The sequence below is a fragment of the Capra hircus genome, chromosome 6 (assembly GCF_001704415.2).
Source record: "Capra hircus breed San Clemente chromosome 6, ASM170441v1, whole genome shotgun sequence".
In the NCBI taxonomy this organism is placed as follows: Eukaryota; Metazoa; Chordata; class Mammalia; order Artiodactyla; family Bovidae; genus Capra; species Capra hircus.
Window position 1 is genome coordinate 4,353,044 of NC_030813.1, and position 24,092 is coordinate 4,377,135.

Here is a 24,092-nt window from a genome sequence, read left to right on the forward strand (position 1 = left end):
GGATGCTCGGGGCTGGTGCACTGGGATGACCCAGAGGGATGGTTTGCAGAGGGAGTTGGGAGGGGGGTTCAGGATGGGGATTACGTGTACACCTGTGGTGGATTCATGTTGATATATGGCAAAACCAATACAATATTATAAAGTAATCAGCTTCCAATTAAAACTAATAAATTTATATTTAAAAAAGAAAGAAAAAAAATACTGGTTAAATACACAAACCATAAAATTTACTATCTTAACCATTTGTAAGTGTGCAGTTTAGTAGTGTAGTATATCCACATCATTGTGCAACCAATCTCTAGAACTCTTTACAGTTTGCAAGACTGAGATGCTTGATATACCCCAACAACTCTCCATCTGCTCCAACTCTTAACACCTGGCAGCCACCATTCTACTTTCTATCTCAATGAATTTGACTACCCTAAGTACCTCAGATAAGTGGAACCATACAGCATTTGTCTTTTTGTGACTGGTTTATTTCACTTAGCATAATGTCCCAAGGTTAATTCATGTTGTAGCACATGTCAGGATTTCCTTTTCTTTTAAGGCTGAATAATATCCCATTATACACACACACACACACACACACACACACACACACATACACACACACATATATGTATATATACACATATACACGTATAATACCACATTTTGTTTATATATATATCCATTGATAGACACTTGGGTTGTTTCCACTTTTTGCCTATTGTGACTAATGCTCTGCATTTGTGTCTCTATTTTTGCTTTGCAAATAGATCATCTATACCATTTTTCTTAAGCCTTCCCTGGTGGCTCAGATGGTAAAGCATCTGCCTACAATGCAGGAGACCCGGGTTCAATCCCTGGGGAGGGAAGATCTCCTGGAGAAGGAAATGGCAACCCACTCCAGTATTCTTGCCTGGAAAATCCCATGGGTGGTGGAACCTGGTAGGCTACACTCTATGTGGTCGCAAAGAGTTGGACATGACTGAGCAACTTCACAAATACCATTTTTCTAGATTCCACCTATATGCATTAATATACTATATTTTTTATTCTCTTCCTAACTGACTTCACTTTGTATGACTCTCTCTTTTCAAATGACATGATTGTCAATGTAGAAAATCTCAAGAAATCAACAACAACAAACCGCCTAAAACTAACAAGTAAATTCAGCAGCATCATAGGTTTCAAGATCAACATATGAAATAATTGCATTTCCATGTACTAGTAATGAACACATGGAACTGAAAATTAGAACTACAATACCATGCACAGATGCTTAAAAAATAGCTTAAGTGCAAATCTAACAAAATATTATGCAGGCCTTATATGCTGAAAACTGCAAAATGCTGATGAAAGAAATCAAAGAAGACCTAAATATACAATGAGACCTACTCTGTTCACAGATTTATTCATAGCAGAGATCTCAATTCCTATCAAAATCCTAGAAAGACATTTTGTAGAGACACACAAATATAATATTTATACAAATAGGCACAGGCCCTAGAATATCTAAAATTCTTTTTTTAAAGAAGAAGAAAGTGGCAGAAATCACTCTACTTGGTTTCAAGACTTACATAGCTGCAGTATTCACAACTGTGAGGGATTAGAGGACAAAGAGACACTTCAGTCAGTGGAACAGAATAGAGAGCTCAAAATGTCAGATGTAAAACCACAGAACTCTTAGAAAAGGACACAGGAGAAAAGCCTAGGGACAGGGAATCTGGTGAAGAGTTCTCAGACTGGACGTCAAAAGTATAATTAATAAAATTATAAAAGGATAAATGGGACCTGATCAAAATTAAAACCTTTGAGAAGGAAGGTATATATGTACACATAGAGCCAATTCACTTCATTGTACAGCAGAAACTAACAGACTATTGTAAAGCAACTGTACTCCAATAAAAAATTTAAAAATGAAAATTTTGATCCATGAGAGACTCTGTAAAGGGGATAAACAACAGGGTATAAACAGAAGGGAAGATTTACAAGCCACTTATTTGACAAAGAATTAGCATCTAGCACTCTAGTACTCTTGCTTAGAAAATTCCATGGATGGAGGAGCGTGGTGGGCTACAGTCCATGGGGTTGCAAAGAGTTGGACACAACTGAGCGATTTCACTTTACTTTCACTTTATACAAAGTGTACCTTCTAAACTCAACAGCAAATAGGCCAAACAGTTCAATTAGAAAATGGGTAAATATATTTTAAAAGACATTTCACTGAAGAAGATACTGGGATGGCAAATAAACACATGAGAAGATATTCAATATCATTTGCTATTAGAAGAATGCAAATTAAGACTCAATGAGATGTCACTGAACACTTATTAAAACAGCTAAAATAAAAGTAATGAGACAACACCAAGGATGTGGAGAAACTGAAATTCTAATATGTAGATGTTGGAAAGTTAAAATGTACAGCCATTCCAAAAAGTAGTTTGACAATTTCTTGTTGTTGCTCAGTCTCTTAGCTGTGTCTGACTTTGCAACCAGCATGGGAAGGCCTGGACTTTGCAGCACGCCAGGCTTTCCTGTCCATCACCAACTCCAGGAGCTTGCTCAAACTCATGTCCATCAACTCAGTGATGCCATCCAACCATCTCATCCTCTGTCATCCCCTTCTCTTCCTGCCTTCAGTCTTTCCTAGCATCAGAGTTTTTTCCAATGAGTCAGTTCTTTGCATCAGGTGGCCCACGTATTGGAGCTTCAGCTTTAGCATCAGTCCTTCCAATGAGTATTCAGGACTGACTTCCTTTAGGATTGACTGGTTTGATCTCCTTGCTGTCCAAGGGAGTCTCAAGAGTCTTCTCCAGCACCACAGTTTGAAGGCATCAATTCCTTGGGGCTCAGCCTTTTTTATTGTCCAGCTTTCACATCTGTACATGACTACTGGAAAAAACATAACTTTGACTAGAGAACCTTTGGCAAGGTAATGTCTCTGCTTTATAATATGCTGTCTAGGGTGTCAAGGAGCAAGCATCTTAATTTCATGGCTGCAGGCACTATCCACAGTGATAATGGAGCCCAAGAAAATAAAGTCAGCCACTGTTTCCACTGTTTCCCCATCTATTTACCATGGAGTGATGGGACCGGATGCCATGATCTTAGTTTTCTGAATGTTGTTTAGTTTTAAGCCAACTTTTTCACTCTCGTCTTTCACTTTCATGAAGAGGCTCTTTAGTTCTACTTCGTTTTTTGCCATATGGGTGGTATCATTTGCATATCTGAGGTTATTGATATTTCTCCCGCCAATCTTGATTCTAGCTTGTGATTCGTCCAGCCGGATATTTCATATGATGTATTCTGCATATAAGTTAAAGAAGCAGGGTGACTATATACAGCCTTGATGTACTCCTTGGCAATTTCTTAAAAACCTAAATATACAAACCATAGACTGGACAAGCAAAGTGAAGAGAAGTGTTAGTCACTCAGTTGTGTATGACTCTGCAACCCCATGGACTGTAGCCCGCCAGGCTCCTCTGTCCATGGAATTCTCCAGGCCAAAATACTGGAGTGGGTTGCCATTCCCTCTTCCAGGCGATTTTCCTGACCCAGGGATTGAACCTGGGTCTCCTGCATTGCATGCAAATTCTTTACCATTTGAGCCACCAGGAAAGCCCAGAATGGACAAGCAAACATTTTGTCATTTCTCAAAGAAATGAAAATATACACACAAAAATCTGTACCTGGCTCTTCATAGCAGCTTTATTTGTAATAGCCCCAAACTGGAAACAACCAAAATATCTTATTATGGGTGACTGGTTAAACTGTGATATATGCTCAGCAGTAAAAATGCAACTACCTATACACCTAACAACTTGGATGAATTTTAAGAGCATTATGCTGAGTGGGGAGAAAAATCAATATCAAAAGATTATATACTGTGTGATTTTTTATACAACCTGCCAAAATACAGAGCCAGAGAATAATTAGTGATCAGCAGGGGTTAGAGGTAGGGGGAGTACTGGGTGTGACCATAAAGGGATAGCTTTATGGAAATCTTTGTGGTGAGAGAAGAGTTTTCTTTTTTGTTTGTTTGTTTTTTGTTTTGTTTTGTTTTTTTAGAAGAGTTTTCTATCTTGGTTTTGGTGGTGGTTACAGGCATCTACACTTGGTATAAAATGACACAGACCTACACACACAATATATCACACACATATCAGATTCCTGGTTTTGTATTGTACTATAGGAAGAAAAATTATGACCAACCTAGATAGCATATTCAAAAGCAGAGACATTACCTTGCCAACTAAAGTCCGTCTAGTCAAGGCTATGGTTTTTCCAGTGGTCATGTATGGATGTGAGAGTTGGACTGTGAAGAATGCTGAGTGCTGAAGAATTGATGCTTTTGAACTGTGGTGTTGGAGAAGACTCTTGAGAGTCCCTGGGACTGCAAGGAGATCCAACCAGTCCATTCTGAAGGAGATCAGCCCTGGGATTTCTTTGGAAGGAATGATGCTAAGGCTGAAACTCCAGAACTTTGGCCACCTCATACGAAGAGTTGACTCATTGGAAAAGACTCTGATGCTGGGAGGGATTGGGGGCAGGAGGAGAAGGGACGACAGAGGATGAGATGGCTGGATGGCATCACGGACTTGATGGACCCGAGTCTGAGTGAACTCCGGGAGTTGGTGATGGACAGGGAGGCCTGGCCTGCTGCAATTCATGGGGTCGCAACAAGTCGGACACGACTGAGCGACTGAACTGAACTGAACTGATAGTTAAACAAGATGTAATCAATTGGAGAAACCAGGTGCAGGATACAGGAGACCTCTCTGTACTATCTGTGTGATTTCCTAGGAGCTTGTAATTATTTTTTAACACAGGAGAATAATTAAAAATAAATCTCATTTTGCCTTGGCTGGCTGTAGCCCTATTATAAGAGGAGAAACCGTGAGACTGTGGAAAACCACAGTCCTCAGTTTTACCCAGACGCAGGACCTGGGGCACCAGACAGGGTCTACGTGCCAGAGACTGGGGAGCAGGGAGGAGTTTCCCACTCCCGCCTGGAGGGTGCGGAGGCGGGGTCCCCGAGCTGAAGCTGGGAGTGAGCGGCGCGCAGCCGAGCTCCCGCCCCGCCCTCGGCCGCTCCGGAGCCGGTGCAGCGTCCTCACCGCGTGGCCGGCGAGTGAAAGGCGTGGGGACTGCCGCTCCGGCATTCCGGACGGCCACAGCGCCTGGCCTCGGAGAAGAGCAGAACTTTGAACTAGCAACATTTTTGGTCAATGGGATAATCTCCCTCGCTTTGGCTCTCGATTATGAGTTAAAGCCCTGCACTGTTTTCCCTCCCCCGAACCTCTCGCGCTGCTGGCGGGAGCCCTCCCGCGCGCCGGAGCGCAGAGCAGAGGCTGCCGAGGCCTCCAGGGGCGGGAGGCGGCCGCCGGCCGGTCCTCCAGGAGCCCGCGCCCCGCTGCGCGGGAGTCCGGGCCCCGGAGGTGGATGGCGCTAGGGGCGCACGCAGCATGCAGTCGCTCAACATCACTCCGGAGCAGTTCTCCCGGCTGCTGCGGGACCACAACCTGACGCGGGAGCAGTTCATCTCGCTCTATGGGCTGAGGCCGCTCGTCTACACCCCAGAGCTGCCCGGGCGCGCCAAGCTGGCCTTCGTGCTCACCGGCGTGCTCATCTTCGCCCTGGCACTCTTTGGCAACGCGTTGGTGGTCTACGTGGTGACCCGCAGCAAGGCCATGCGCACTGTCACCAACATCTTCATCTGCTCCCTGGCGCTCAGCGACCTGCTCATCGCCTTCTTCTGCATCCCGGTCACTATGCTCCAGAACATCTCCGACAACTGGCTGGGGGGTGAGTTCTCTCCCTTTCCTTCTCCCCTAATCCCCAGCCTTCCAGGGAATTCCCCACCGCAACACACACTCTGTGCTTTTGACTTTCTTACTTTTTTTTCCCCCTCTACCAAATGAATCCAGCGCCCTTTCTCGGAACTTTCTTACCTGCTCTCACTTGGAGATAAGTTTTGGCTGCTTTTGTTTCCGTTCCACCCTTTTTCTTCCTGTCGCTTAGAAACTCAAGTTAGGAAACACTTAGGAGAGGCTCAGGGCAGCGGGGTGGGAAGTCACATCAGTTATTTCAGCTTCCTTTTCCATAGTTCCCTGGGTGAGTAAGAGCCCCTGGAGAAGGGAATGGCAACCCACTTCAATATTCTTGCCTGGAGAATTCCATGGACAGAGGAGCCATGGGGTCTCAAAGAGTCGGACAGGACTGAGCAACAAACACACACTTTCCATAATTATCAGAACTTTTCCCTATTTTGTTTAATAAAAGTGAGATACTTTCAAATAATAAAAGCCCCAACATCTCATTCCTCTAATCTCCAGCCTCACTCCCCAGTTTGCCTATACAGGTATTTGTAGTGCAAGTATATTTATGGGCTTAAAACTTTAAAACAAACCTAATGCATTAGCAGAAAAAAAAAAAAAAAAACTAGTCCTCTTAAAAAAAAAGAAAACATAGACAGAGACATACTTGGAGAAGGAATACAGAAAACATAGTCCCCCTGAAAGAGAAGAGATTAATTTCTCTTCCTTAGGAGAGCAGAAATGGAAGAGAACCATTTGGAACCATTGTTGAGAGTAGTATGTGGGGAAAAATAGACAGCGAACTCCCCTCAAATGATCCAGTCTTTCCAAAGACACATAGCTAGAGCATGTGGTTTGTAATCCTAAATAGTAGTGGGTTGTATTTTCACCAATGCTTATGGAGTGCCCTGAGGAGGAAGCATTAGTTGTACCTGTATTTTCATGGGTGGCTGTACTCTTGTGACCACATCAAAATTCTAAAAAATGGTTGGAAATATAGGGAGAACAGGGAGAAGCTCTGCTGTTTCCACCTATTCCTGAGCTAATCCCTTTTATTCTTATGGCGAGTGTTTATTTCCAACTTGAGATCCTCAATTTAAGTCTCTGGTATTGTTTTTTGTTTTTCATTAATTTGTACTGTATTTATTGTTAGTGGATCAGGATGCTAAAATCTTTGTTTCCCATCTCATCTATGATTCATGTATTTCTCCAAACGCATCCAACATTAGAGTACACAGCATTGGCTTAAAAGTGACACATAACGCAGTGTCATAAATTGATTTCTGGATTACTGACTTTCTTATGCACTCTGATTTAAATCATTATACTTGGGTATTTTAAAGTTGCCCATTGTAACTAACTCCAAAGCATTAATGGAAAAACTTTTAACCGTCACATCTAGCTTTTTTTTTTTTTTATTGAGAAAAAGGCACAGGAGTTTTCATTTCTAAATGTTTGTGAAGACAGATTTGTGAAGCATGTTTGTATTGCTGGATGATGATAGCAGCATTTATAAAGTTGAATGTAATTAAGCAAGGTGGGTTCTTACACTGGGAATCAGAAGACTTGGATTACTACTCTGGCATTAATGCAGGTTAATGCAACATGTCTGGACCTCAGTTCAATTAAGTATTAGGGATTCTAGAAGCTTGAAAGTGGAATGGGGCAAATCTTTAGCCCCTATCATTGGAGAATGATGCCTAGGGAAGAGTACCTAATGGACCTTCCCTCCTGAGGATTTAGGTGGGCATTGCAGATTTTTTTGAACTTTCTGTTTTCCTAGTTCATGGTGAACATTTCACTTTAACTTCAAATGCTGAAAGAGTATACTACATTGCTTACATATATTTCAGAGTTAGTGTGAGGGTAAAGTGTATTATAAAAAGTACTTTGAAAAAATTTGCCATTCCATGAATATGTAAGGAATTAATTCTATGAAGACGTGTTTAAAGATGATCTATGTTCATCTGGAACCAGATTTATAGAATAAATGTTCTTATAAATTGAATAAGAAACACCAAAATTAAAAAAAAAAAAAAAGCTTGTAGGCCAACTGGACATAGTAGTACAAGGATGATTAACGTGTACTTCACAGGATAGGATAATAATGGCAAAACTCCCCTGATGAATTACAAAAAGAGAGTTAAAGGGAATGTAATCTAACAGTTGAAATCAGTTCACAGTTTTTTACTTTATAAAGCTATTGAGGATCTCCTTTGCTGGCAAAGCATTTTACTATGAGAATACAAAAATGAATAAAGCCCACATGTGGCTCTATGGGCCTCAGAGAATAGGAAATAACCTAAGCTGGGCAAAAGGTAGGTATGGTAAGAGAGAATTTATTTAGCCCTGCAGCATGGAAAAGTCAGGAAGGTTTCATCAAGGCAAAAATCTTGAAGGGTAATTCAGACTGTTTCCAGAAAATAAAGAAGGATGGAATGCATTTTAGGAACAGGGCTTCAAAGTGTGGAGAAAAGAAAGGAAGTGATGTAGTCCAAGAATATTATTTAAGGAAGGCATTTCAGAGAATCCGGAAATACAGATTTTTATGCTGTTGGCATTAATTCAGATTTGAAAAATAAAATGTAGTTGGGTGAAAGCAAACCTCTCTGTGGGTTTGGCCACATATCACCTGATGTGAAGAGCCGACTCATTGGAAAAGATCCTGATGCTGGGCAAGGTTGAGAGCAGGAGGAGAAGGGGGTGATAGAGGATGAGATGGTTGGATGGCGTCATTGACTCAATGGACATGAGTTTGAACAAACTCCGGACGATAGTGAAGGACAGTGAAGCCTGGTATGATGAAGCCCACGGGATTGCAAAAAGTCAGACGTGACCGAGGTACTGAGCAACAGCAACACGGGCCTCCAGTTTGTGACTTCTCTACAAAGCCTCTCAGACATTTCTGAGAACAGAACGGTTGGGAATGACTTGTGTTTCTTCTTTTAGCCTACTCTCTCCCTTGCTTGGGACCAAGAGCAACTTCTGAGTTAAAGCCTGTGCTTTGATAAGATCCTCAAGTGATTCACGCACACATGAAAGTTTGAGAAACACCGCTTTAGGTAATGGTTCTCAGACCTGGCGGCACAGAGAATCTCCTGAGGGAGTGTGAAAGCTGAGCCGGGCCAGCCCCCGTCCAGACTGGTTGCATCTGACGCTCTGGAGTACTGACTTAGAGCCACTGTGTGCGTCTCTACCCCCTCCCTGCTGCAGGACATGATGCTGTTGCCTTGACACTGGTCATGGCAGGAGTATTTGAATCATGGAAATTGTTAGCTATATATTTGTCCTTTAAAAAAACCCAGACACTTGTTTTCCAGCATACCCCTGAGCAGAGGGATTGAGTTTCCTTTTGCCCAGTGATGGCACATCCATGACAGTAAGACAAAGTGTAGCCATAAACAGTTGGTTTAGTTATGAGATACAACTGATCCTCAGCATCTAGGTGTTGCCCAGCATTGTGGCAAGCTGATGTACAATCCTGTTTATATCCTGTGTCTTACCATCCTGATATCAACTGTCTTTGACCTGTCGATTGACTTGTTCCCAGGCTTCTCCCCAGAACTGCTTCCCGCATGGAATGAGGATTCTCTTCCCCCCAAATAATAAATAACATTTGCTCCTAACTTTTCTTTGATCACTGATACAAGGATGGGGTTGTGTTATTACCATAGCAATTAACAGTAGGGCCTTGAAAGTTCTGTCTCTGATCTACTCTGATTTATTTGGTTAGACTCCAGCAGTGAGCTTGCCCACTGTGTTCCTGGGGCCAGGGAATTTACCTATCCTTGTCTGTAGCCTACTCTTCTTCATTTTGTCTCTTTCCTCCTCTTCCTTTTATCTTTCTTTACAATATCTACATGTGCCTCCACATTCACTGACTGAGCCTGTTCAACTTTTTTTCCAGCTAAAATCAGTGTAATAAATCGGGCTTCTGAGTAATGCTCTGGGACACTTTGCTCTCTTCTCTAGCTTCCCCATAAACTTCCCTTTTCCTTCTGTCTTTGTCGCCTTTATGTCTCTGTCTCTTTCTTTATGCTTTCCCTTTGAATGATTCTCACTTACCCTTATTTTTTTGCGTGCATATCCACTGAAGCCTAGTATGCAGTCTTTTTTTCTTTCCTCATTCATTTCTGCATTGAGGCTACAGCCAGGACTCTTCTTTACTTTCCTGATGATTCTGAAATCAATATCTAATCATTACCTTAGGCCATAGTTCCTCACTCAGTTTGAAGACATTTACACATGAATATTCTTTGAGCCCCTTTTTTGGGGAGCGGGGGCAAAAATACTGGAGTGGGTTGACATTCCCTTCACCAGGAGATCTTCCCAACCCAGGGATTGAACCCAGGTCTCCCACATTGTAGACAGATGCTTTACCATCTGAGCCACCAGGGAAGTCAAGTCATCTATTTCTGCTTTATTAACTATGCCAAAGTGTTTAACTGTGTGGATCACAATAAACTGTGGAAAATTCTGAAAGAGATGGGAATACCAGACCACCTGACCTGCCTCTTGAGAAACCTATATGCAGGTCAGGAAGCAACAGTTAGAACTGGACATGGAACAACAGACTGGTTCCAAATAGGAAAAGGAGTATGTCAAGGCTGTATATTGTCACCCTGCTTATGTAACTTATATGCAGTGTACATCATGAGAAACGCTGGACTGGAAGAAACACAAGCTGGAATCAAGATTGCCGGGAGAAATATCAATAACCTCAGATATACAGATGACACCACCCTTATGGCAGAAAATGAAGAGGAACTAAAAAGCCTCTTGATGAAAGTGAAAGAGGAGAGTGAAAAAGTTGGCTTAAAGCTCAACATTCAGAAAACTAAGATCATGGCATCTGGTCCCATCACTTCATGGGAACTAGATGGGGAAACAGTGGAAACAGTGGCAGACTTTATTTGGGGGGGCTCCAAAATCACTGCAGATGGTGATTGCAGCCATGAAATTAAAAGACGCTTACTCCTTGGAAGAAAAGTTATGACCAACCTAGACAGCATATTCAAAAGCAGAGACATTCCTTTGCCAACAGAGGTCTGCCTAGTCAAGGCTATGGTTTTTCCAGTGGTCACGTATGGATGGGAGAGTTGGACTGTGAAGAAACCTGAGCACCGAAGAATTGATGCTTTTGAACTGTGGTGCTGGACAATACTCTTGAGAGTCCCTTGGACTGCAAGCAGATCCAACCAGTCCATTCTAAAGGAAATCAGTCCTGGGTGTTCATTGGAAGGACTGATGCTGAAGCTGAACCTCTAGTACTTTGGCCACCTCTTGCGAAGAGTTAACTCATTGGAAAGACTCTGATGCTGGGAGGGATTAGGGGCAGGAGGAGAAGGGGATGACCGAGAATTAGATGGCTGGATGGCATCACCGACTCAATGGACGTGAGTTCGAGTGAACTCTGGGAGTTGGTGATGGACAGTAAGGCCTGCCATTCATGGGGTTGCAAAGAGTCGGACACGGCTGAGCAACTGAACTGAACTGGACTGACACGTGAATATCTTATCAGCCTCTGACATTCTTTCACCCTACTTTGTCCCTCTGCTCAGGGTCTAAGTTATTATTAATAGTACTATGAGTCATTCTTGTATTCAGCATTTCCTAGGTATCTGCTCTGTTTATTAGGATATTGTAAGTGTTGAGAAAGCTGTGCCCTGGTGGAATAGCCAGGTATCAGTTAGAGCTAGAAGGGGAAGGAAGCATTCAAAGAAAAGATGGAGAATGCAGAGAATTTTGTTGATGTCAGGGTTCCAGAGTGCATAGTGGAGAAAGCACAGTGCAAGTGTTGGGTGGCAGGGGCTTGAGTCATTGGGATGAACCTGGATTGGGACCAGGAGCGAGGGATGGTCAAAGAGAATGGGCTTCACAGTGACTGAGGTACATGTGAACTTGAGGCCCAGGTGGTTATTTTATCTGTTTATTTGGCTTCACCATGCCTTAGTTGAGGCAGGCAAGATCTTTGGTCTTTATTGGAGGTAGAAAGTCAGTTCTTATTCTAGGCTTCTTTATGGCTCTCAACATTAATAAGGTGAGATGGCGAGTGTTTGGGGAGAGGGTGGAGTGGTCCCTTGTTGGCAGGGCTCTGTGCCCACTTTAATCCTGCTGTGCTTGTAGTCACAGCCAGGGGCAAGGATGGTCTCCCTGGGTGTACAGAGAGCTCCGTGGCTCTCCCTGCAATCCTGCTTAGGGCAATGAAAAGAATTTTCTAATGGTTGTTAGAAAATTAAGTAAAAGCTCTTCTATAAAAAGGAATTCCAAAAATATCCTAGGTGATGGCTGCATCAGTGAGGGAAGCGTATATCCTTGTCTACACTTGAGGACTTCCAGCTTGGGTGATAAAACGTAAAACATCAGAATTCCTCTTAGAGCAGTGGCTCTCAGTCTTGGAAAAACACATGAATCACCTGGGAAGTTTTGAAAACGATGCCTGATGCTTTTCCCCTAGAGATTCTTATTTAATTGATCCCTGAGTATCAGTGTGATCCCAGGGTATCCGATTCTCAAGTTTCCTGATGAAAAATATTGTAATTTATAACCAAGGTTGAGAACCACTGATGTAGGATAAATGCACCAACACTTGGACTGTTATAAAGGTTAAAAAAAAGAATGTATGTAAAGTGCTTAAATAGCATGATACCAGTCACATGTACCAGTGTAATATATTGTAGCTATTATATTTTTTTAAAATAGTAGTTGGAGTCAGAATGCTCAGAAAATACAGAAGCAGGTTGCATAAAATTGAGTCCAACATGGAACTCTGAGGCAGTTCTTTTATTGTACACAGCCAATTTCATCTATACTGATGCCCTTAACTTTTTTTGGAGTCTTTCCCAATGGATTTGAAAAGAAGTAAAAAATGATTTTAAAAAAAAAGTTGGGATCTAAGCTATGCAAAGGTTAGAAGAAGTTTTCTCTCATCTGGAGAATAGAGCTCTAATACTAAACTAGCACATCCAAGCCATAGTGGCTGGTGGGGGTAGGTGACTTGTGACAGATGAAGTAAAGCTCTCAAGCTTCATCAGAACAACTCCTTTCTTTCTTTTTAATAGATAGGGTTTTGCATAAGATTTCATATGAAAAAGAACAGTTTTACTGAAAGGAGGATCGGAGGGAGGAAGGGAGAAAAAGAAAGAGCCCTCACTGAACACAGCATGACAAATTTAGGTGAATTTTTAGAGATTTTGAGCTGATGAATTGTGAAGTGGGTTATTTAAAAAAGTTGTGAAAATTTTATTTGATGATAAGATCTTAATTCTTTGGGCCAATTCAGAGCAGAGAGATTAGATTGAACTTCTTCAGGTCTATATTATTGTTTTTTTAATTGATTGATTAGTGGTTAGAAAATATCACTTGTACTTATTATAATAATTTGTTCTAGAACAGTTCAGAAACTTCAGAGTCCCAGGGGAAATTTAAATATGGTGAAATTGATGTAAAATCAGCAGTATTATGGGTGTTTAAAAAATCTTTTCAGAGGGATGATGAAAGTTATTGATGAAGAATAGTCTCATTAAAGTATAAAAGAAATAAATCAAAGGGAGGCCCAACAGCAACAGCAGTTTGGAAATAAAATAAAAATTGTGCCATGGGGCTGGCCTCTGGGTGATCTTTCCTGGAATCAGTTATGTGCACACTTTGAGAAGGAAAGATGCCAGGGGTCAGAAAATCACTAAATTTTCTCAGATGGTTAGATTGGCAGTAACAGCAATGGGATTTGTATAAAATATTCTCTCTACTTAAGACAAAAACATTTTACAGTTAAAATAAGGAAAGGATTTAACAATCGGAAAGTTTGAAAAACTTTATTGTTCACATAGAATAAAAAGAATCTTAGAATCGAATCGCCAGTCTATGTCTGATGCAGGATACAGCATGCTTGGGGCTGGTGCACGGGGATGACCCAGAGAGATGTTATGGGGAGGGAGGTGGGAGGGGGGTTCATGTTTAGGAATGCATGTACACCCGTGGTGGATTCATGTCAATGTATGGCAAAACCAATACAGTATTGTAAAGTAAAATAAAGTAAAAATAAAAATTAAAAAAAAAAAAAGAATCTTCTTATAGTTTGCTTTTCTGGAACATAGCTCAGCATGTTCTTTGACAAGTGGTTGGTTTATTAGGATTCTTGTTTGCAAGTAGCTATGGTTTTTCCAGTGGTCATGTATGGATGTGAGAGTTGGACTGTGAAGAAACCTGAGCACCGAAGTATTGATGCTTTTGAACTGTGGTGTTGGAGAAGACTCTTGAGAGTCCCTTGGATTGCAAGGAGATCAACCAGTCCATTCTGAAGGAGATCAGCCCTGGGTGTTCTTTGGAAGGAATGATGCTAAAGCTGAAACTTCAGTACTTCGGCCACCTCATGCGAAGAGTTGATTCATTGGAAAAGACTCTGATGCTGGGAGGGATTGGGGGCAGGAGGAGAAGGGGACGACAGAGGATGAGATGGCTGGATGGCATCACGGACTCGATGGACGTGAGTCTGAGTGAACTCCGGGAGATGGTGATGGACAGGGAGGCCTGGCGTGCTGCGATTCATGGGGTCTCAAAGAGTCGGACACGACTGAGCGACTTAGCAGCAGCAACAGCACACTGTAGTGTGGGCGTCCCAGGTGGCACAGTGGTAAGGAGTCCACCTGCCAGTGCAGGAGGCGCAAGAGACACGGTTTCAATCCCTGGGTCAGGAAGATCACCTGGAGAAGGAAGTGGCAACCCTCTCCAGTACTCTTGCCTGGAAAATTCCACAGACAGAGGAACCTGGCGGGTTACAGTCCATAGGGTCACAAAGAGTCAGACATGACTGAGCGACTGAGCGCCACACCACACAGACACTGTGGTATATACAAAAGTCAAAATATAGTGTACACATGAATTTTATATAATGATATAAGCCAGTGTCTCCAATACATTCTTTAAAATGTTTGGTGCATTTGTGTGTAGAATGGTTTTATAATCAATAAGGATGATAGAATTAAAACGCTGTATGTACCATGTTACTAATATCTCAGATACATATGATAATGTATATATACAAAACAACTACAAATAATCTGGCCCACTGATATTTTTGTTATTAAAATCTTGAAGATATTCACTTCCACATGCAGACTATTATAAAAATTCAACCTAATCATTTTAAATAAATAAAAATAAAAGAGTGCTTGATTTCTTTTGTCTCAGAAGCAATTATATTTAATATATCCCTAGAGGAGAATTAAGTGGTAAAAAATGTGTTGGGGCTGGTACAGAATTTTGTAATTCCTTGCAAGGCTTCTGCCTCTTTCCAGGCCACTCCAAGCTGCAGGCACAGTGTTGCCATGCCCGAGTCAGTGCCAAGCTGTCCCACTGAATCATGCCCCCTCTTATAATGCAGAGTCTTAAGGTCCCTCAACTCCTCTGTGCCACCCTCCCCACCCCACCCCAACTGAACCTCCCTTGATTATGAATCTATGCTGCCAGTACCTTGTGAACATCCCTGCTGCCCAGCTGATGGCATGAAAAGGCACATCAGGCACCTCAACTTGACAGGGACATGACCAGAGTCTTGGTTGTGGTGAAGCATTGACATCAGTTTCATGACTGCTGTCCTTTACTCTCTCTTGCTGGCATGTGAGATTTGCTGGGATCTGGGCAATTCTGGGGCTTCCCAGGTAACACTAGTGGTAAAGAACCCACCTGCCAATGCAGGAGATATAAGAGATGCAGGTTTAATCCCTGGGTCAGGAAAATCCCCTGAAGGAGGGTGTGGCAACCCACTCCAGTATTCTTGCCTAGAGCATCCCATGGACAGAGAAGCATGGCAGGCTACAGTCCCTCGGGTCGCAGAGTCGGACACGAGTGAAGCAACTTAACACGGGCAATTCTGGATGCTAGAATCTCATCGGCTCTGTAGAGAAGAGAGAATATTACTGAAATGAATACCAAACTCTTAATATAGAGCTTTGGCTTCCCTGGTGGCTCAGCGGTAAAGCATCTGCCTGCAATGCGGGAGACCCGGGTTCGATTCCTGGGTTGGGAAGATCCGTTGGAGAAGGAAATGGCAATCCACTCCAGCACTCTTGCCTGGAAAATCTCATGGATGGAGGAGCCTGATAGGCTACAGTTCATGGGGTCGCAAAGAGTCGGACACGACTGAGTGACTTTACTTCACTTCATGTGCAAGTCTATTATTGTCCCCATTTTACACGGGAGAAAATGAAGGGACAAAGAGATGGTGCTATGTATCATTTATCTGTTCTGCATAACTACTCACACTGGTGGATTAACAAACACTCTGTTTATTTGCTCATGATTCAGTGGGTTGGTATTTTTAGCCTGGCTCGCTGGGCAATTTTTTGCTAGTCTCACCTGGGCTTTTCAGGCCGCACTAGTGGTAAATAATCCTCCTGCCAATGCAGGAAATGCAAGAGATGGGTTTGATCCCTGGGTGGGGAAGATCCCCTGGAGTAGGAAATGGCAACCCACTCCATTATTCTGGCCTGGGAAATCCCATGGACAGAGGAGCCTGGTGGGCTACAGTCCATGGGGTCAGAGTGTCAGATATGACTGAGAGACTGAGCACACTTATGAGTGACTAGGGTCACTCATAAGACTCCAGTCCTCTAGTAGCCTAATGGAGGCTCACTGTTTAGATGACCTCAGTGAGACAGGTCATCTCTGGCCATGCAGTTTCCTTATCCAGTAGGATAACCCAGGATTCCTTGTGCAGAAGCATCACGTTTTAGGAGAGTGAGAGCAGAAGCTTGAAGACTCCTTGAGACCAGGACTGGAAGTTGTGCAGATGTCACTTCTATGATAAAGCAAGTCACAGCACCGCCTAGATTCAAAGAATGGAGAAACAGAGATCTCTCGACTTGATAAGGGAAGTGGCATAGTCACATTGCTAAGGGTGGGTGCAGGGAGTTGCAGAGAGTCATGGAAGAAATCTGTAGCTTTTTATTTTTTTATTTTCTTTACAATTAGTCATCATCACATTAAATAAATTCCCAAACTCATATAGGTAGGAATTGATGGTTCCAGGATCTGAAGGTATCTGCTTCAGTGTTGAGGTTTTAACATGGTGGCTCTACGGGAAGAGGCACAGTTTCTACAATGCGTTATTCTTCATCATCTGCTTCTGCACCATTTGCCTATGGTATTGGCCTACACAGTTTGACCCCCTAGACGTCAGATACTGTTTTGGGACCTGGAGGACACATCTCCTGAAATGAAACAATTGCCATCATCTTTTATTTAACTTATATGCAGAGTACATCATGAGAAACGCTGGACTGGAAGAAACACAAGCTGGAATCAAGATTGCCGGGAGAAATATCAATAACTTCAGATATGCAGATGACACCACCCTTATGGCAGAAGTGAAGAGGAACTCAAAAGCCTCTTGATGAAAGTGAAAGAGGAGAGTGAAAAAGTTGGCTTAAAGCTCAACATTCAGAAAACGAAGATCATGGCATCCGGTTCCATCACTTCATGGGAAATAGATGGGGAAGCAGTGTCAGACTTTATTTTTGGGGTCTCCAAAATCACTGCAGATGGTGACTGCAGCCATGAAATTAAAAGATGCTTACTCCTTGGAAGAAAAGTGTGACCGACCTAGATAGCATATTCAAAAGCAGAGACATTACTTTGCCAACTAAGGTCCGTCTAGTCAAGGCTATGGTTTTTCCAGTGGTCATGTATGGACGTGAGAGTTGGACTGTGAAGAAGGCTGAGTGCCGAAGAATTGATGCTTTTGAACTGCGGTGTTGGAGAAGACTTGAGAGTCCCTTGGACTGCAAGGAGATCCAACCAGTCCATTCTGAAGGAGATCAGCCCTGGGATTTCTTTGGAAGGAATGATGCTAACGCTGAAACTCCAGTACTTTGGCCACCTCATGTGAAGAGCTGACCCATTGGAAAAGACTCTGATGCTGGGAGGGATTCGGGGCAGGAGGAGAAGGGGATGACAGAGGATGAGATGGCTGGATGGCATCACTGACTCGATGGACATGAGTCTGAGTGAACTCTGGGAGTTGGTGATATACAGGGAGGCCTGGTGTGCTGCAATTCATGGGGTCGCAAAGAGTCGGACACAACTGAGTGACTGAACTGAACTGAACTTTCCTCAGGAACCTTGATGAGAAGTTGTTGTTCAGTTGCTCAGTCATGTCCCACTCTTTGCGACCCCATGGACTACAGTATACCAGGCTTCCCTGTCCCTTACCATCTCCTGGAGCTTGCTCAAACTCATGTTCATGAAAACTCATGCTTAAACTCCTGCAAAATGACACTCAGTAGCTCTTCCCACCAGTCCACTAATAATTGGACTACTAATACACACACAGAGTCCATACTAATTGAGATACAGAAGGAATTGTCAGGTTAATCTACAGATGAAACCCCATGCTTGGCTTTTTAAAACTTTCCTGTGATATCCACAGATACTAAAGGACTTCTTTTTATGAGGAGGAATTTTATTGGATCAAACTGTAGTGTTAGTATCAATATGAAACTGATCCAAGCAGGGATTGTCTTAAGTGGACTCTGAGAAAGGAATAGTAGTAAATTCATTTTAAGAGAACAGTTTTACTTTCTTTGCAAGAACAGTGATGGAGGCTTAGAAATTAGCACTGATCTAGTGCTAAGCAAAGTAAGTGAGTCTTAATGAAATAAAATAACACTTTGAGTAAGATGTAGATCCTGTTGAAAATTTCACATTACCTATAATAGAATCATTAAGTTTAAAATGTAGATCTTCACACTGTGCCTGCAGGATGCTAAAAGAGCTGGTAAATTCAGCCAGCACATTATTCAAATTAGATTTTCAGTGTTGGAGAAATAACATATCTAAACTTTATGATTTTGAAGACACAATTTATTTGAGTATATATATATATAGATAGATAGATATAAGCCCTGGTGGCTTAGACGGTAAAGCGTCTGCCTGCAATGCGGGAGACCCGGGTTCGATCCCTGGGTCGGGAAGATCTCCTGGAGAAGGAAATGGCAACCCACTCCAGTACTCTGGCCTGGAAAATTCCATGGACAGAGGAGCCTTGTAGGCTACAGTCCATGGGGTCGCAAAGAGTCGGACACGACTGAGCAACTTCACTTCTTCTGTATGAGATGTATATATATATATATATATATATATATATATATATATGCTTCCAGGTGGTGCTAGTGGTCAAAAACCCAGCTGCCAATGCAAGAGACATAAGAGACACAGGTTTGATACCTGCATCAGGAAGATCCCCTGGAGGAGGGCATGGCAAACCCACTCTGCCTAAAGAATCCTATGGACAGAGGAGCCAGGTATGGGCTACAGTCCATAGGGTCGCAAGAGTCAGACATGACTGAAGCGACTTAGCAAGCAAGCATACATACGTGTGTGTGTGTGTGTGTGTGTGTGTGTGTGTGTGTGTGTATTTGGTGTCTTTCACTAGAATGGGCTCCCCTGGTGGTTCAGACAGTGAGGAATCCACCTACAATACAGGAGACCTGAATTCAATCCCTGGATCCAGAAGATCCCCTGGAGGAGGGCATGACAACCCACTCCAGTATTCTTTCCTAGAAAATTCTGTGCACAGTGGAACCATGGAGTCGCAAAGAATCAGACACTACTGAGCGACTAATGCTTTCACTAGAATGTAAGTTACATAAGGCCAAAAATTTCATCTGTCTTGTTTATCCAGCGCTTAGTTTGTTGCCCAGCAATAGAAGGTTCTTGATATCATGTAAGAGGTTATCAATAAACATTTTTAATGAATTTATATAATCTTATCTATCATTGCACTGATGTTTGAGTCTTTTAAGGAATAAGTTGTATTTATTTTTGTGATGTGCAGAAGAATGAGATTGCATTGACTTTTGGTTTTTCGGTCGCAATGAGCAAAGATTCAGTTTACCTCAAATAATTGGAGTTTTGCTGAGGCTGTTTTTCAGCAATAAAGGAAAAGGGCTTCTGTGTTGAATTTAAGGATGGTGACAGGTAGATTTCATGGAAACTGAAATTGGACCCAAAGAGGCAGCTGTATGGAACACCCCATGAGAAGTCATGAATCTCCAGAGCTTAGCCACAAATGTGACTTTGCTTCCCTTCAGCAATTGAAAGGCCTGCTGTTTAAATCTGATTGCTTTTTACTACCACAGTGTTTAATCTTTGGTTTATTAAGTCTTTCTACTGTCTCATATCTTCTGCCTTCTGCTTTACTCTTGGTAGCCTGAATAAATCCTGGTGTTCTAGGTAGCCCAGGCTAGGTACTGCATCACATTCTAAGAAACATAGTCCAGTAACCAACACTCACATAAAATAATTTAAAATTTTACTTGTATACTTCAAAATATTTTAAGGTTTTAGCTCACTTTTCACAAGGTTATTTCTTAAAACCCCTTTCTTCTCTTCCACTCAGGTGTTTTCTGTCACAATTTGTCATGTCCCACCAGACTCTTCTCAACCTGCAAGTCTCAGGTGTCTTTTCAGGCCATCTGTACTTCAGACACAATGTTGCCATGTTGTATTAATGCAAAGCCCTCCCACTGACTCTTGCCCTCCTCCTTGGTAATCCTGGACCTCTAGACTCCTCAACTCCTTTGTGCTCCACTCCCCATCCCTCCCCAAGAGAAGCTCCCTTGATTACGTTCCACTTATCTTGAGTATGTTCCACCTATACTGTGGACATTCTTGCTCTTTAGGTCCTTTCCTTTCTCCGGCCTGGTCAGTCTTTTCTCTTTTCTTCTTTCTTCGCTGTGCTCCTATTCCTGTTCTTTTTTTTTTCTTCTCTCTCTCTCCACCTCTTCCTTTTCCTCTGTCCCTTCTCCCGTTTCCTCTCTCTACCCTTTAAATCTCAGTCTTATTCACGCAAATAGCCCATCCTAATATCTACACCCCCCCCCCACTTACCCCACACAATCTGGTTAATAAAATGGCCTCTAGAGGGAAATATCTAGCAAATATTTTCCTTAGTTAAGGAGTGAAGTGTTGAACAGAGAACAAAGCTAGGAAAACTCATCCTATTCTATTTATTCATCTTTAGGTTTTCTATTTCCTCAAAACCCTGTGGTCTCCACTCTTGCTTATGTCTTTTCTGTGTATCTTCTGTCTTCATTTGACACTGTATCTTTATTTAATTTACTACGTCTTAGCCCAAGAGAAACTTTGATTTGGAGCACAATATGCTTTGACATTGGGCCCAATATCCAGCCAGTAAAGGGCTGTGGGAGAAGGGGCAAGGTCATGAGACCCACACAGGGCATCTCCTTCGGCAGACTTGGAGAGAAAGGGTAGTGCCATGCTGTGGCAAGATTGACACCTAAAGCAGGATGTAGTTTGGGCTCCTTCCTTGGGAAATTCCTGGAGACTGCAGAGTACACTAGGCTTGTGTGGACTTCAAAGAGGTTAATTGACTAATTTCTTTCCTTTAAATTTGTCTATGAAATTCTCAAGTCTTTGGAAGAACTGTTCTCTGTGATAATTTGCAGAGTTATTTCAATAATTATGATGGGAATTTCATGGGATAAGTATAAACCTTGGTGAGTTATCTAAATTGGATTTGCTTTTTATCCTTGACAGACTTCTCTTTAAATAGTCTTTATTGTAGTAAACATTCCAGAGAAAGACTTTCTCTTTAGTTAAAGCATCTCTATATGTATTCCCCATTTTTTCTCTCCTTGGAAAAAGGTATATAGTAAAAACAAAACAAAACAAAAAAATCTTTAATCAAGGAAAGGAACTGGGGGAAAACTACACCTGCATTTTTCTATTATTGTCAAAAACTCTCGACTTATAGATGTTACTGACACATGGGAAGCTGACTGTATGAAACTGGGCTTTGATTATCTTCCATTAAAAACTTGAAGGAAATCTAACAGGAAAAAAAAAAGTTAAGTTAGAGGAATATGAGCCAAAATAGTATAGTGAGCTGTTTGGGTTCCATGTGACTTTTATGTATCTTTTCAAGATGTTTCAGTTCTATGTAGTAGCAATGTAGAGAATTGACAACAACTGAAGTTTCTGATGTCAATGAAAAATGGCTGCTTCACTGATAACTGGAAGATATCTTATTCTGGGAAGAATAATACTGGTTCCTTTTAATTTGAAATTCTGTGGAGGGAGGAAGGGCTGCTCTTTGGCTGAAACAGTTCCTCCAGCACAAGCCATTAGGTCAAGTGGTCGTAGGACCTGCTTGTGGCCCAGTTACCTTGGTAACACAAATATTTGAAATGGGAAGTAATGCTGCCTAGGATCAAAAGAGAACTTCTTCAATAAACTGTGTACTTTTCATGAATGCTTCATACACAATGATCCCATAGTCTTACAAACACTGTTGCATTAGAAACGCTAGTATTTCAGGTCAGTAATGCCAATGCGAGGCTTTTGTAGTTGTAATTTTGTTTCTCAAACTGGCCACTTTTAAAATGTAGACATTAAACATAGATGTCTGCAAAAAATAGTAAAATAAAAATTATGTGCTTTTCTTGTTATTTGGGCTTAAATAATGCTTTCCTTGCTTGTTGGGCTTAAAGCTCAACATTCAGAAAACTAAGATCATGGCATCTGGTCCCATCACTTCATGGCAAATAAATGGGGAAACAGTGGAAACAGTGATAGACTTTGTTTTGGGGGGCTCCAAAACCACTGCATATGTTGACTGCAGCCATGAAATTAAGACTGTTACTCCTTGGGAAAAAAGTTATGACCAACCTTGACAGCATACTAAAAAGCAGAGACATTGCTTTGCCAACAAAGGTCCGTCTAGTCAAGGCTATGCTTTTTCCAGTGGTCATATATGGATATGAGAGTTGGACCATAAGGAAAGCTGAGCGCCGAAGGATTGATGCTTTTGAACTGTGGTGTTGGAGGACTCTTGAGAGTCCCTTGGACTGCAAGGAGATCCAGCCAGTCCATCCTAAAGGAAATCAGTCCTGAATATTCATTGGAAGCACTGATGGTGAAGCTGAAGCTCCAATACTTTGGCCACCTGATGTGAAGACCTGACTCATTTGAAAAGACCCTGATGCTGGGAAAGATTGAGGGCAGGAGAAGGGGATGACAGAGGATGAGATGGTTGGATGGCATCACCAACTCAGTGAACATGAGTTTGGGTAAACTCCAGGAGTTGGTAACGGACAGGGAGGCCTGGTGTGCTGCAGTCCATGGGGTCACAAAGAGTAGGACATGACTGAGTGACTGAACTGAACTGAACTTTCTATTTAGAGTCTGGGCAATAGACCTGTAGCATCGTATCACCTGAAATCTTCTTAGAAATGCAGTCTAGATTCTGTTCCAGACCTAGTGAATCAGAATGTGCATTTTAACAAGATCCAAATTCACAAGGAAGTTTGAGACCCATAGGTCTCAAATACACTATTGATCTCTAATGCACCATTCCTGCATTTCACTTTGGGACAGATTATTTTCCCTGATGGTAATAGGCCACCACTAAGCATTTTTCATTAGCAAATAGACAGGCTAAATATTTCTCTTTGATTGTCTATTATACCACAGAAGCAGTTACTATAGTAACCAGGACTTATGCTATTACAGCTCATTTTTCCAAGTCATCATTATACCAAGGTTGTGTGGAATTTAATACACAGTCAATTTTATTTGTCTGTCTGATTTGTTGATGGCCAAAATCCACCTGAAGCAAATTAAATGGGGGGAAATTTCCTCAAAGTAGATAAGCTTTTATGAAACTGTTCACTCTAGTTTCCAGAAATTATAATTTTCCTTAGTAAATCTCTGGGTTATTGAGTGCTTTTTCGCCTTTCTGTAGCCTAAACCTGCATTTGCAGAGTAAAATCTGTGGAATGTTATTGTCAAAGTACATTATTTGAATAGATTTTTATATAATTTTTCCTTGGTTCATTTATTCATTCACTTACTGATTCACCTAATATTTTTTGAATCCCTAGTTTATGCTAGTCATTATACTGAACTCAAATACAAGGGTGAACGGTATACAATTTATGTTGTATAAGATTTTGAGGAAAGAGCAATTTTCCTGGAAAATGTGAGTAGTCTGTATTCTTGAAGTTTAGCATGCAAAGAGAAAGTGGTGAGAGATGAAGCTGGAGAGGAAAAGAAAATCATGAAGAGCCTTCTAGTGCTATACGAAGGAGTTTGAACTTTATTCTGAAGCAGAGACATCTCTTCTGGAGCAGTGAATTTCAAACCAGAAGTTGAAACCTGTTAATTAGTCATTTGTGCATCAGGATTAGCAATTTTTGAAAAAAGCTGAAATAGAATAGAGAATTTCAAAGAGCATTTACATAGTAAAATTTCGGTTGTTTGTGTATGTAT

General features: G+C 41.8%; 2 protein-coding genes across 2 annotated transcripts in view; both read left to right on the plus strand.

Annotated features, from left to right (window-relative positions):
- On the plus strand, positions 1,088-5,437 carry LOC108636256 (putative uncharacterized protein encoded by MAPKAPK5-AS1). Its single transcript, XM_018049901.1, has 2 exons — positions 1,088-1,148; positions 5,001-5,437. Exons 1-2 carry the CDS (start codon positions 1,088-1,090, stop codon positions 5,435-5,437), a joined length of 498 nt encoding a protein of 165 aa, XP_017905390.1.
- The window catches only part of QRFPR (pyroglutamylated RFamide peptide receptor), a 54,388-nt gene continuing 35,282 nt past the window's right edge, over positions 4,987-24,092 (plus strand). The window contains exon 1 of the mRNA XM_005681259.3: positions 4,987-5,790. Within this exon, the coding sequence (XP_005681316.2) occupies positions 5,451-5,790 (340 nt within the window). The 5' untranslated portion in view covers positions 4,987-5,450. The remainder of the gene's footprint in view (positions 5,791-24,092) is intronic.

What these genes read in the sequence shown, in the direction of transcription:
- LOC108636256 (XM_018049901.1), top strand. Translation starts at nt 1,088, where the DNA reads ATGATTGTCAATGTAGAAAATCTCAAGAAATCAACAACAACAAACCGC. An exon ending in AAACCGCCTAAAACTAACAA is followed by an intron (nt 1,149 to 5,000) that starts GTAAATTCAGCA and finishes TCCCGCCTGGAG; the next exon opens with GGTGCGGAGGCGGGGTCCCC.